Here is a 14,421-nt window from a genome sequence, read left to right as displayed (position 1 = left end):
AGCATTCACAGAACAGTGAAATTCCCACAGCATCAGGGAATTCTAGGGATAGTAGTATTTTGGAAGGTGACTACAGGATTTGGATAAGATAGGATCAAATTTACATAACAGAAGGCACTGGATTCATGGGGGCTTCCCTGGAAGCTCAACAGTAAAGAATCCATCTGACAATGTAGGAGATGCAGATTCAATCCCCAGGGTGGGAAGATCCCCTGAAGAAGGAAATGCTAACCCACTGCAGTGGGTTCATCAACTGGGAAACCCCATGGACAAAGGAAGCTGGCTGGCTACAGTCCATGGGGTCACAAAAGAGTTGGACACTACTTAGCGGCAATACAGCAACAGCTGGATTCGTGCCAATTCTGTCCTGAGCCTACTTAATTCTAACATAACCCATCCAGATCCTAATTCCCATTTCTTGAATTATTCCAGTTACCTCATTTTTTTTTTCCTTTTGTCTAGCTTAAATCTCTCTTGTTCTAATTTAGTTCATCTTTCTTAGGTCACTTGGTATTCTTGACCTGATGAAAAAAGAAAATGATTCTAAGGTGACAGAATTTGTTCTTCTGGGTCTATCATCATCCTTGGAGCTGCAGCTATTTCTCTTCTTAATATTTCTGTTGGTTTACATGGCCATTGTCCTGGGAAACCTCTTGATAGTGGTAACAGTGAGAGTTGATACTCACCTGCTCCAATCTCCTATGTACTATTTTTTGGGCCACCTGTCCTTCCTTGACCTATGCCTGAGCTGTGTTACTGTGCCCAAGATGTTAGGAGATTTTCTACAGGAGGACAAGATCATCTCTGTTTCAGGATGCCTGGCCCAGATCTACTTCCTGCACTTTCTGGGAGCCAGTGAGATGTTTCTGCTGACAGCCATGGCCTACGATAGGTATGTTGCCATATGTAATCCTTTGCACTACCTGACAGTCATGAACCGCCAGCTCTGCTTTCAGATGGTTTTTGCCTGTTGGTGTGGGGGTTTTGTCCACTCTATCACACAGGTCACACTGGTCATTCAGCTGCCCTTCTGTGGGCCCAATAAACTGGACAACTTCTACTGTGACGTCCCACAGGTCATCAAGCTAGCCTGCACAGACACGTCTGTAGTAGAGGTGCTGATGGTCTCGAACAGTGGTCTGTTGTCTCTTGTCTGTTTCTTGGTCTTGCTCTTCTCTTATGCTGTCATCCTGGTCACCCTGAGAACTCGCTTCCGCCAGGGTCAGAGCAGGGCACTCTCTACCTGTGCCTCCCATCTAACAGTGGTCAGTCTGATCTTTGTGCCATGTGTATTCATCTACCTGAGACCTTTCTGCAGCTTCTCTGTGGACAAGGTTTTCTCTGTCTTCTACACAGTGGTCACACCTATGTTGAATCCCCTCATTTATAGTCTCAGAAACACTGATATGAAGACAGGCATGAAGAAGCTGAGAAAAAAACATGTGACATCCTGCTCTCATGTCAAAGAATGAACAGGAAGAAGTGATTTAGAAAATATATTCTTTCTTAACACACTCTTAACTCATCCTGTACCTGAGTACATGCATGAGAACAAATTTGATGACTTTGGTATAAAAGAGAAGGTAGTATAAAAATTATAATGCATTGTTCTTGATTATAGTTGGGAGGCATAGGTGATTTTATCAGCTGTTAACTATTAAGCAAGGACCTCAGTAGTGTTTGCTGTTGCTGCTGCTGCTGCTAAGTTGCTTCAGTCTTGTCCGACTCTGTGCAACCCCGTAGATGGCAGCCCACCAGGCTCCCCCGTCCCTGGGATTCTCCAGGCAAGAATACTGGAGTGGGTTGCCATTTCCTTCTCCAATGCATGAAAGTGAAAAGTGAAAGTGAAGTTGCTCAGTCGAGTCTGACTCTCAGTAGTGCTTATTGGCCCACAAATGATAATAGGAATTGAGTACTAGGGTCAAAGGGACACGTTGAAAGATCAACTATTCTAGCCTTTTGCCCATAAGTGGTCTTCTTTTATTCATTTCCCTTTTAAGCTCTTTTCAAATGAAAGAAGATTGTACAGCTCCTTTTGTGTCCTACTCCTCTAGGGTATAACATTTCCTGGTGTCCAGAAGTTCCTTCTGAGGTCTCATCAGAGTCCAAGGCAATGTGAATCCCTTTTGTCTTGTCCATACAAAGCTTGAAAACATCACAAACTAGCTTGCATATTAGTGTTCACCCAGGAGCTATGTTGTGCATTGTGCCAATTTTTAGAAATGCAGTTGAACAACTCATTTGATTGAACATAAGCTCTTAATGAAGTTTATGTGTAAAGGAAAGAAAGTCTAAGGGTGCTGGAGTGAGGGAAGCTCTCAGCATTCTGCTGTAGAGAATTCTTTAGAAGAGGCATTCCATTTCACCTAGAGTTTTTCTTTTAGCTGAATTATTGGGAGAGAATTGATAAGATTGTTCTTTAACTGTTCACAATGTTTAAGAGCTCTGAACTCTAAAGGAAAAAGAGAAAGAAATGAACTATGGTTTAAAGCACCCACCTACCTGGTTCCTGCCATTGAGGAAATATTGCTCTGCCCAGAAGTACTTTGAAAAGTAAGTAATATTATTCAACTTTGTTTTTACCAACTCAATTTTGTTAAATAATATCTTTCCCAAGATCATGTAGAAAAAGTATAATTAACCAAGAAGGCTAGAAACTTTATTAAGTCTAAATTAATATTTTTTCTCCCCAGGAAGAGTATTAATACAATCAGATGAACTAACTGCTTTATTTCAATTATACCTGCATAGGATCGTGAGACCTAGGAGATCCTTAAAAAAATATTCACCAGAACATTTATATTAATAATGTTATATTATTATAACATTAATAATAATAACATTAAGATTAATCTTAATCTTAATAATGTTATATTAATATAATATATTATATAATATATTAATATATTATTATAACATTAATAATCTTAACATTAAGATTAATCTTAATCTTATATTTAAGATTATCTAGGTGACTCAGTGGTAAAAATCTGCCTGCCAAGCAGGAGATGTGGGTTCGATCCCTGGGTCAGGAAGATCCCCTGAAGAAGGAAATGACAACCCACTCCAGTATTCTTGCCTCGGAAATCACATAGATAGAGGATCCTGGAGGGCTACAGGGTCGCAAAGGGTCAGACATGACAGCGATTAAACAACTACAACAAACCTATGACATAAGGCTCTTTGCAACTTTTTATGCCTATGGAAGGAATTTATTCTATTTACTAAATAATAATAGATGGACTTTGAAGAATATTTTTATATTTGTTCTCTTTATTTCCTAATCAATTGCTATAGGGAGGCTTTTCTGATTACTTAGTTAAAAAGCATACTTCAGGAAAAAAATGTCTGAAATTATACCTAATACCATGATTTATTAGATAATTTGCAACACTCCTCATCGTATAAGAGTTTTCTTTACATTGGAATAAAGACTGGATTTTCATTTTTATGCTGGAAGTTAGTGACTTTATGTTTAAGAGACTGTTTATATGTATGTGTGTGTGTGTGTATGTGGTTACAGAAGGAATTCTCAAAGACCAGGAACAAAGTTACCACTTGGGTGATTTCTTAACAGGATGAATGAGGGTGCATGGCATCCTGGTACAGATTACGCCCTCCTCTTTCCCTTCACTCCATGATATTTCCACAGAGAACTATTGTCTAGCATAGACATCCAGAAGGGCTGACATGAGGAAACTGCCAGTCAGAGTAGTGTATGAGCTGACAGGAGGGAGTAAGTGGTGCTGAGAGTCAGCCAGGCACATTGCAGGAACATTGGGGGAACATGAAGCTCCAGGCTTTCTTATCGTATCAGATAACTGCAACAGCCCCTCTTGCTGATGTCTCTCTTTCATAGGAAAATTGAAGGCCTTAGGAAATCACACTTATTAGAGGGTAACAAGCGTTATTTTGTTTAACTTTCCTGAGAACCCTGTGGGGAAGGTACTATTATTTTATTGTCCTCATTGAACAAAGAGATAATTGAGAGGTTAAGTCTCTTGTCCTCTGGTAAATAGTGGAGCTGGACCATGATGAGGATGTCAAACTCCAACGTCCACACTTCTCACTCTCTGTTCTACTCCCCCAGGCATCTGCGCTCACATACTGTCTTCAAATACTATTCACCTTCCCCAGTGGATAGTGAGAGCCTTACAATTAGATATTTGGGTGACCTGCTGATGCCTGGGGGAACCCCCAAATGAAAAATGACTACCACATTTCCAAGCACATAATAGGCTTTCAGCAAAGAGCTGCTCAGTCAATGAATGGATAATAAATTACTAGTGAGTTCACAAAGGAATAATGAATGAATGAATATAAAAGGATCCAAAAATAAGATTTATTTACGAAAGGAACACCTGCCTGGAAATGTTTCTACTAGATGAGGAGTGAACACTGTGAAGGCATGCTGACTTCTTATCCATAACACGTCATAGTTTCTAGGGCTCTGAGAGGGGATAATTTGGCAATCAGAAAGTTTCTGTTGTCTTATGTATTGTGTATGTGTACACACACACGCATACATGACCCAACATGTAATTTCCTGTGTTCTGACCACATTTTAAAAGTCCTGTTGATATCTGGAACTGGACGTATGATATTCAGAAAAGCAAGATACTGCCTTTGCGTTATCAGTTCTCTGCTGAGCGCTAATCTCTTCAGTGTGTCCGGCTCTTCGCGACCCTGTGGACTGCAGCCGGCCCGTCTTCGTCCACGAGACTCTCCAGCAGGAACACTGGCTGGGTCGCCACGACCTTTCCCAGAGGACCTTTCTAACCCACCCACGTCCTGTATGTCTCCTTATTGGCAGATAGGTTCTTTATCATTCCGTTCCGTTCCGTCGCTCAGTCATGTCCGACTATTTGCGACCCCGTGGACTGTAGCCCACCAGGCTTCTCCGTCCATGGGATTCTCCAGGCAAGAATACTGGAGTGGGTTACCATTTCCTTCTCCAGGGGATCTTCCCGACCCAGGGATTGAACCCGGGTCTCCCGCATTGGAGGCAGACGCTTTAACCTCTGAGCGACGAGGGAAGCCCTCTTTATCATTAGCACCACCAAAATGTTTTATTAATAGCCTTATAAAATTTCTGTTTTTCAGACTATCCATGGTTGATATTATCTACAGAATTCACGGGGCTTCTCAGGTGACGCTAGTGGTAAGAACCCACCTCCCAAAGTAGGAGACATAAAAGATAACAGGTTTGATCCCTGGGTCGGGAAATTCCCTGGAGAAGGAAACGGCAACCCCTCCAGTATTCTTGCCTGGAGAATCCCATGGAAAGAGGAACCTGGTGGGCTACAGTGCATAGGATCACAGAGTCAGACAAAACTGAAGTGACTTAGCAAGCATGCATACACAGAGTTCACAATTCAAATGCCCTAAGCCCACTTCCATGGCTGGCTTGCCTGAGCTTCTTCAGGTCTACCTCCCTGAGGCTGAATCATAGCACTGTTTCTGTGTGCACCTTCGGACTGAAGGGCAGTGAGTGCAAAGTGTGTGGCTAGAGACTGGGCATCTGGGCTGCAGAATCAACATTCATACATGAGAGATCTCTTGTATTGGGATTTGGAACCAGAAAATGTGGGCTGGGGACTGAGAACCAAAACTTGCTATATCCATACTGCCATGTCTGATGGGTTTTAAATTTGAACCTGGCCTTCCAGTAGTTAGTTATGAGTATGAGAACATTATTTTCTATGATAAAACTAAAACTCATTTAAATTTTGTTACCTTGATTCATAGTTCTTTTTTTTTAATTTTGTTGGATTTTTTTTTTAATTTTTATTGGAGGCTAATTATTTTACAATATTATATTGGTTGGTTTTGCCATACATTGACATGAATCCGCCCCGGGTGTACATGAATTCCCCCTCCCGAACCCCCCTCCCACCTCCCTCCTCCCCTTATCCTCCCGATTATATTTGATTTACAACACTGTGTCAGTTTCTGCTGTACAACAAAGTGAATCAGTTATACATATACATATACACACTCTTCTTTTTGATTTTTTTCCCACATAGGTCATTACAGAGTGATGAATAGAGTTCCCTGTGTTATACATTAGGTCCTTATTAGTTATATATTTGTATAGTAGTATTTATATGTCAATCCTAACCTCCCAATTAAATCTCCCCTCTCTCCCAGTCTGCTTCTGCTGCTAAGTCATGTCAGTCGTGTCCGACTCTGTGTGGCCCCATAGATGGCAGCCCACCAGGCTCCCCCATCCCTGGGATTCTCCAGGCAAGAACACTGGAGTGGGTTGCCATTTCCTTCTCCAATGCATGAAAGTGAAAAGTGAAAGTGAAGTTGCTCAGTCGTGTCCGACTCTTAGTGACCCCATGGACTGTAGCCTACCAGGCACCCCCGTCCCTGGGATTCTCCAGGCAAGAGCACTGGATTGGGTTGCCATTGCCTTCTCTGCTCTCCCAGTCTATCCCCTCCTTTATTTCCTTAAATGATATTTATTTTCTGTAACTCTTTTTCTATTTTGTAGATAAGTTCATTTGTACCCGTTTTAGATTTCACAAATAACCAATAGCTTTCATACATGGTACATGGGTTCTCTTTGTACTCTTGCTTTGAGTCCCACAGATATTCGAGCTGGGCCCGCCCCTTCTTTCAAGTTCTCGGAGTCCTTTGGGTAATGAAATAAGTGAGAGACGACAAAGACAAATCTGATCCATGAAGTCATGAGAGGATTCTCGACTTCACATTTCCAGAACACGTGGGAGCTAAGACTGCACATTTATGGCCTAGCTCTAAACACCTTGTGAATGAGTCAATAATAGTAAAAACAAAGTAAGGAAGCCAATAATAAGAAAAGCAAGGTTTTCTTTGTTGTTGTAGGATTAGTGGTCCAAAATAGTAATACTAAGTACCATCCTTCCCTTTACCTTGTGCCAACTTTGAGCAAATTGTGCACAACTATATAGGAATGATTTGAATTTTAATCAGCTATTTACCAAATCATCTTCAATATAGTTTTACAGAGTCATTTATTTGGGAGAAACAGAAGCTTTCTTACGGTCAAATTATTCCCTTTTAGAGCCCTAGAAATTATTCAGTGTTATGGCGAAGAAGTCAGCATGCTATCACAGTGTTTACTCCTCATCTAGAGGAAACATTTCCAGGCAGATGTTCCTTTAATAAATAAACCCTATTTTTGGATCCTTTTATATTCATTCATTCATTATTCCTTTGTGAACTCATTATTATTATCCATTCATTGATTGAGCAGCTATTTGCTGAAAGTCTATTATGTGCTTGGAAATGTGGTAGTCATTTTGCCATTTGGGGGTTCCCCCAGGCATGAACAGGTCACCCAAATAAAGGCTCTCAATATTCACCAGGAGGAGGTGAATAGTATTTGAAGACAATATGTGAGCCCAGATGGCTGGGGGAGTAGATATGTGAGAAGTGTGGATGCTGGAGTTGGACATTTTCGTCATGTTCTAGCTCCACCGTTTACCAGAGGACAAGTGACTTAACCTCTCAATATCTCTTTGTTCAATGAGGAAAATAACAGTATCTGCCCCACAGGGTTCTGAGGAAGCTTAAACAAATAAACAACTTAAAATGATAACAAAAAATAAGACTTGTAACGTTCTAAAAAGTGTGTCTACAGGTGGTCAGTTCAGTTCAGTTCAGTTCAGTCGCTCAGTCGTGTCCGACTCTCCGCGACCCCATGAATTACAGCACGCCAGAACTTACTAAATACTGACTGGTTATATTAACATTATTGCTAACTGTTCTGTCCAATGGGAAATAAAAGCTGAAAGAAGATTGTACAATTTTTTTACCCTTTTGAGAATCAAAGGAAACAAGGAGGAATTAGAGATTTTAATCCTAGACCCCTGCCACATGACAATAAAACTCCTGATAACTCCTTCATTCATACTGCAACTAGCTTTGATATAGGAAATTTCATGTTAGGTGATATATGTGTACTCAAAATTAGGTAAAAATAATCACATTTGGAATATTAAAAAGTGTTCAGTACTTTCAAGGCTTTTATACCATCTTTTTAAAATCTAAGTATTTTGTTAAAATTTCACAGCAGTTTCAAATTTACAGAATAGTTGCAAAGACAGTGCAGACAGTTTCTGTATACTCCACTTCATTTCCTCTATCGTTAATTTCTTACATTGCTATGGTACAGTTGTCACACTAATCAACCAATACTGCTACATTAACTAAACACCCCTTTATCGTTACTCTAGCCCTATCACAGAACAATCAACTGTTGACACAACAACAAAAGACACTTTTTTTTACGCTGTAACGTAAGTGCTTTTTGCCTCAGAAAAATCACTAGACAAGGTGCATTTTCATGTTATTTGGGTTATTATATCTTTCATGGTGTATGGTGGTACCATTCAAACACACGGAACTTTAGCCTCGACCTGACAGTTTACACTATAATTCACTGAGTAAATTTTATACTCAATTTTAGATATGTAACCCTCAACTCGAGTCAAGCCTCCCTGACCCAGATCCCTAAGAAGCTGGTTCATGTACCAATAGGACTGTCTTCATAGTGCTGTTAAATTAAACACTTTGCTTATCTTCCAGAACTTCTGCAAATTTTAAAATGAAGTAAAATATTCTATTAGTCTTCTAAGCAAATATTTATTGCTGAGAAAGGGTCCAATACAGTGATACTGAGAATCCCCTTCTCCCTTCTCTTGCCCCGATTTTGAGTAAATTGTGTAAAACTGTGGAAATGGCCTGTGTACTTATTACCTAGTTATTTATCATGTAGCCTTCAATATAGTTTTAAAAGGAGCGGTTTAGAGGTCATTACACTTGTACTTTGTCTTTCCAGCTGCTACCGAATCACTGGCCCCACAATTCCCTCAGAGTTGTGATGAGGCATAAAGATTGCTGATGGTTTCTTTCTTTTGCAGACAGGAATATAGAAAGAAGTTCTTGCAGATCAAGATCAGAAGCTATGGCATGGTTTTAAACTCATGAAGTTCTGTCTTGGAAAAAGAAAGGGAGAAAGAGAGAGAGAGAAGAAAAACAAACAGATTATCAAACTCAGGACTTTATCTTAGGCTGTGGGGTAGTCCTTTCTGTGAAATGTGGCACATACATAAGAGAAGCATCACTATACAGATCTCAGTTTTTTAGTGTGGATATCTGGATATATGTCACATTTTTATCTCAGAAAATTTTATTGATCCAAGATCTCAGGTTGTCCAAATCCATGTCATGAGACCACACTCAGGAAGACAGCCAGAGTAAGTTTTTACCTGGAATGCCAGGTTAACAACTGGTGAAAGAGACAGAGGTAATGTTATTGATGTAAATCATATTCACGCATAAAGGGAAATCTTAAATTCTTCATCCACTTTGTAATTTTTGTTCTAGTAATGCTGTTAATTAAGAAGAAGTTTATTACAGTTTAAAGCGTCTATCCTATTATTCAGTTGGAGTTTAGTCCTAGTTTCACCACTAACAGTGGAACCTCGATAATTCATTTTCCTTTCTGCATTTCATTTATTTCACCGGTGGTTAAAGAAGTGGCATAAAGCAAGTCAAGTGACCTGTCATATTATTTTTACTTATTGTTGTTCAGTCACGCAGTCGTGTCTCACTCTTTGCAACCCCATGGACTGCAGCACTCCAGGCTTCCCTGTCCTTCACCATCTTTACATTTAGATTTGAGATTTTACATAAATCTAAAAGGCTTTAGAGAAAGTCTTTTAAAGGTATTACTCTAAAATGAATGGTTTTATGTCAAGAATAGGTTTTTATTCATCTTTTTATGTTCACAACACAGTACCAGAAATGCTCAATAAATAATTACTAAGTGACTGTTTAGTTGCTAAGTCATGTCAGACTTTTGCGACCACATGGACTGTAGCCTGCCAGGCTCCTCTGTCCATGGTATTCTCGAATCAAGAATACTGGAGTGGGTTGCCATTTCCTTTTCCAGGGGATCTTCCAGACCCAGGAATTGAACCCAGGTCTCCTGCATTGCAGGCAAATTTTTTACCATCTGAGATTGAGCAATTACTAAGTGAAAGGACAAATAAATATTCGTGCTGTGTGAAATATAGAAATACGTGTATAGTCTGCATTGTGTTACATTAACTCATTTGCAGATTTTTCAACTCTACTTTTGTTTAGACACTATTGTATAAAGAAAGAATTTGCTGTGGGATGGAGCTTACTTTTAGGATAAAGGTCCAGAATGTTTGGTCTCTGTCATTTGCAAATTGCTCACAGGAGAAACTAAGACAGCCTTTTCTCTCAGAAAATTTTAGGGAGTTGCAATCTTGCTATTTGTTCTATTTGAAATGATTTAGGTAGGTCTGTGGAATAGTAGCAACACTGTTTCTTTAGCAGCATCAGTTCAGTTCAGTCGCTTAGTCGTGTCCGACTCTCCGCGACCCCATGAATCACAGCACGCCAGGCCTCCCTGTCCATCACCAACTCCCGGAGTCCACTCAAACTCATGTCCACAGAGTCGGTGATGCCATCCAGCCATCTCATTCTCCGTCGTCCCCTTCTCCTCCCGCCCCCAACCCTTCCCAGCATCAGAGTCTTTTCCAGTGAGTCAACTCGTCGCATGAGGTGGCCAAAGTACTGCAGTTTCAGCTTTAGCATCAGTCCCTCCAATGAACATCCAGGACTGATCTCCTTTAGAATGGACTGGTTGGATCTCCTTGCAGTATAAGGAACTCTCAAGAGTCTTCTCCAACACCACAGTTCAAAAGCATCGATTCTTCGGCGATCAGCCTTCTTCACAGTCCAACTCTCACAACCATACATGACCACGGGAAAAACCATTGCCTTGACTAGACGGACCTTGGTTGGCAAAGTAATGTCTCTGCTTTTTAATATACTATCAAGGTTGGTCATAACTTTCCTTCCAAGGAGCAAGCGTCTTTTAATTTCATGGCTGCAATCAGCATCTGCAGTGATTTTGGAGCCCCAAAAAAACAAAGTCTGACACTGTTTCCACTGTTTTTCCATCTATTTCCCATGAAGTGATGGGACCAGATGCCATGATCTTTGTTTTCTGAATGTTGAGCTTCAAGCCAACATTTTCACTCTCCTCTTTCACTTTCATCAAGAGGCCTTTGAGTTCCTCTTCACTTTCTGCCATAAGGGTGGTGTCATCTGCATATCTGAGGTTATTGATATTTCTCCCAGCAATCTTGATTCCAGCTTGTGCTTCTTCCAGCCCAGTGTTCCTCATGATGTACTCTGCATATAAGTTAAATAAGCAGGGTGACAATATACAACCTTGACGTACACCTTTTCCTATTTGGAACCAGTCCGTTGTTCCATGTCCAGTTCTGACTGTTGCTTTCTGACCTGCATACAGGTTTCTCAAGAGGCAGGTCAAGTGGTCTGGGATTCCCATCTCTTGAAGAATGTTCCACAGTTTATTGTGATCCACACAGTCAAAGGCTTTGGCATAGTCAATGAAGCAGAAATAGATGTTTTTCTGGAACTCTCTTGCTTTCTCCATGATCCAGCGGATGTTGGCAATTTGATCTCTGGTGCCTCTGCCTTTTCTAAAACCTGCTTGAGCATCTGGGAGTTCACGGTTTACATACTGCTGAAGCCTGGCTTGGAGAATTTGGAGCATGACTTTACTAGCGTGTGAGATGAGGGCAATTGTGCAGTAGTTTGAACATTCTTTGGCATTGCCTTTCTTTGGGATTGGAATGAAGACTGACCTCTTCCAGTCCTGTGGCCACTGCTGAGTTTTCCAAATCTGCTGGCATATTGAGTGCAGCACTTTCACAGCATCATCTTTCAAAACTTAAAATAGCTCAACTGGAATTCCATCACCTCCACTAGCTTTGTTCGTAGTGATGCTTTCTAAGGCCCACTTGACTTCATATTCCAAGATGTCTGGCTCTAGGTCAGTGATCACGTTATCGTGACTATCTTGGTCATGAAGATCTTTTTTGTACAGTTCTTCTGTGTATTCTTGCCACCTCTTCTTAATATCTTCTGCTTCTGTAAGGTCCATACCATTTCTGTCCTTTATCGAGCCCATCTTTGCATGAAATGTTCCCTTGGAATCTCTAATTTTCTTGAAGAGGTCTCTTGTTTTTCCTATTCTGTTGTTTTCCTCTATTTCTTTGCATTGATCACTGAGGAAGTCTTTCTTATCTCTCCTTGCTATTCTTTGGAACTCTGCATTCAGATGCTTATATCTTTCCTTTTCTCCTTTGCTTTTCGCCTCTCTTCTTTTCACAGCTATTTGTAAGGCCTCCTCAGACAGCCATTTCGCTCTTTTGCATTTCTTTTCCATGGGGATGGTCTTGGTCCCTGTCTCCTGTACAATGTCACGAACCTCCGTCCAGAGTTCATCAGGCACTCTATCAATCAGATCTAGTCCCTTAAATCTATTTCTCACTTCCACTGTATAATCATAAGGGATTTGATTGAGGTCATATCTGAATGGTCGAGTGGTTTTCCCTACTTTCTTCAATTTAAGTCTGAACTTCGCAATAAGCAGTTCATGATCTGAGCCACAGTCAGCTCCTGGTCTTGTTTTCGCTAACTGTATACAGCTTCTCCATCTTTGGTTGCAAAGAATATAATCAATCTGATTTCGGTGTTGACCATCTGGTGATGTCCATGTGTAGAGTCTTCTCTTGTGTTGTTGGAAGAGGGTGTTTGCTATGACCAGTGCATTCTCTTGACAAAACTCTATTAGCTTTTGCCCTGCTTCATTCCGTGCTCCAAGGCCAAATTTGCCAGTTACTCCAGGTGTTTCTTGACTTCCTACTTTAGCATTCCAGTCCCCTATAATGAAAAGGACATCTTTTTTGGGTGTTAGTTCTAAAAGGTCTTGTAGGTCTTCATAGAACCGATTAACTTCGGCTTCTTCAGCATTACTCGTTGGGGCATAGGCCTGGATTACTGTAATATTGAATGGTTTGCCTTGGAAACGAACAGAAATCATCCTGTCATTTTTAAGATTGCATCCAAGTACTGCATTTCGGACTCTTTTGTTGACCATGATGGCTACTCCATTTCTTCTAAGGGATTCCTGCCCACTGTAGTAGATATAATGGTCATCCGAGTTAAATTCACCCATTCCAGTCCATTTTAATTCACTGATTCCTAGAATGTCGACGTTCACTCTTGCCATCTCCTGTTTGACCACTTCCAATTTGCCTTGATTCATGGACCTAACATTCCAGGTTCTTATGCAATATTGCTCTTTACAGCACCTGACCTTGCTTCTATCACTGGTCACATCCACAGCTGGGTATTGGTTTTGCTTTTGCTCCATCTCTTTATTCCTTCTATAGTTATTTCTCCACTGAGCATAGATTCCATTATCAATTCAGTTCAGTTCAGTTCAGTCGCTCAGTCGTGTCCGACTCTCTGCGATCCCATGAATCACAGCACGCCAGGCCTCCCTGTCCATCACCAACTCCCGGAGTACACTCAAACTCAAGTCCACAGAGTCGGTGATGCCATCCAGCCATCTCATTCTCTGTCGTCCCCTTCTCCTCCCACCCCCAACCTTTCCCAGCATCAGAGTCTTTTCCAGTGAGTCAACTCGTCTCATGAGGTGGCCAAAGTATTGCAGTTTCAGCTTTAGCATCAGATTCCATTATAACTATACCTATATATCTTTGGCATCTTTGTGGAGAGGCCAAATTTGACCTAGTCTGATACTAATGTTCCTGAAAAGGTAGACTTTGCACCAGTCTCATACTGATGCTCCTGAAATTCCATCATGAAAATGATCTTGACTTAGATTTGCAGATCACATTGTTTCTATATCTGTTAATTGACTTGATCCTCAGCATTTGTGGAATTGTTCTCTCACAGAGGAGGACTGAAGTTAATAGAAGTGAGGACAATCTTAAATCACACAGCCTGTAAGAAGCCAAACTATGAGTCAAGCCCAGTTTTTCAATTTCTGTGCTCTTTCCCCTAATGAAGATAGTAGAAAGGCTCTTGAGCCTTAGACTTGGATTAATTTCATGGGCTACTGGGGTAGATTCAAAATAAAGTTGAGATAGTCACTATTTAGGAAAAATGAAACAGCTGTATAAGTATCTTTGGGTATCCTTGCTTGACTCCTAAAGAAAGCTTTGCAGGGACATAAACTACATTGTTCTTTTTTGTTCAGTTGCTCAGTAGTGTCCAGCTCTTTGCGACCCCATGGACTGCAACACGCCAGGCTTCACTGTCCTTCACCATCTCCCGGAGCTTGTTCAAACTCACATCCATTGAGTCGGTGATGCCATCAAACCATTTTATTCTCTGTTGTTTTCTCCTCCTGACTTCAATCTTTCCCAGCATCAGGCCCTTTTCTAATGATTTGGCTATTTGTATCAGATAGCCAAAGTGTTAGAGTTTCGGGTTCAGCATCAGTCCTCCCAATGAAAATTCAGGATTGATTTCCTTTAGGATTGACCAGTT

General features: G+C 40.8%; 1 protein-coding gene across 1 annotated transcript; it reads left to right on the top strand.

Moving 5' to 3' along the window:
- Positions 1–477: 477 nt before the first annotated feature.
- LOC148776678 (olfactory receptor 4Q3-like) lies at positions 478–1,472 on the top strand. The gene has a single exon (XM_088840372.1). It carries the CDS (start codon positions 525–527, stop codon positions 1,470–1,472), a length of 948 nt encoding a protein of 315 aa, XP_088696498.1. The 5' UTR covers positions 478–524.
- Positions 1,473–14,421: the final 12,949 nt, after the last annotated feature.

This window comes from Moschus berezovskii, chromosome 9 (assembly GCF_049115385.1).
Source record: "Moschus berezovskii isolate FMDL1 chromosome 9, NW_MosBer_1.0, whole genome shotgun sequence".
Lineage (NCBI taxonomy): Eukaryota > Metazoa > Chordata > Mammalia > Artiodactyla > Moschidae > Moschus > Moschus berezovskii.
This window is presented reverse-complemented; position numbering and strand designations above follow the sequence as displayed.

Excerpts from the sequence above, each read along its gene's own strand:
- LOC148776678 (XM_088840372.1), top strand. The coding sequence starts at position 525 with ATGAAAAAAGAAAATGATTCTAAGGTGACAGAATTTGTTCTTCTGGGT.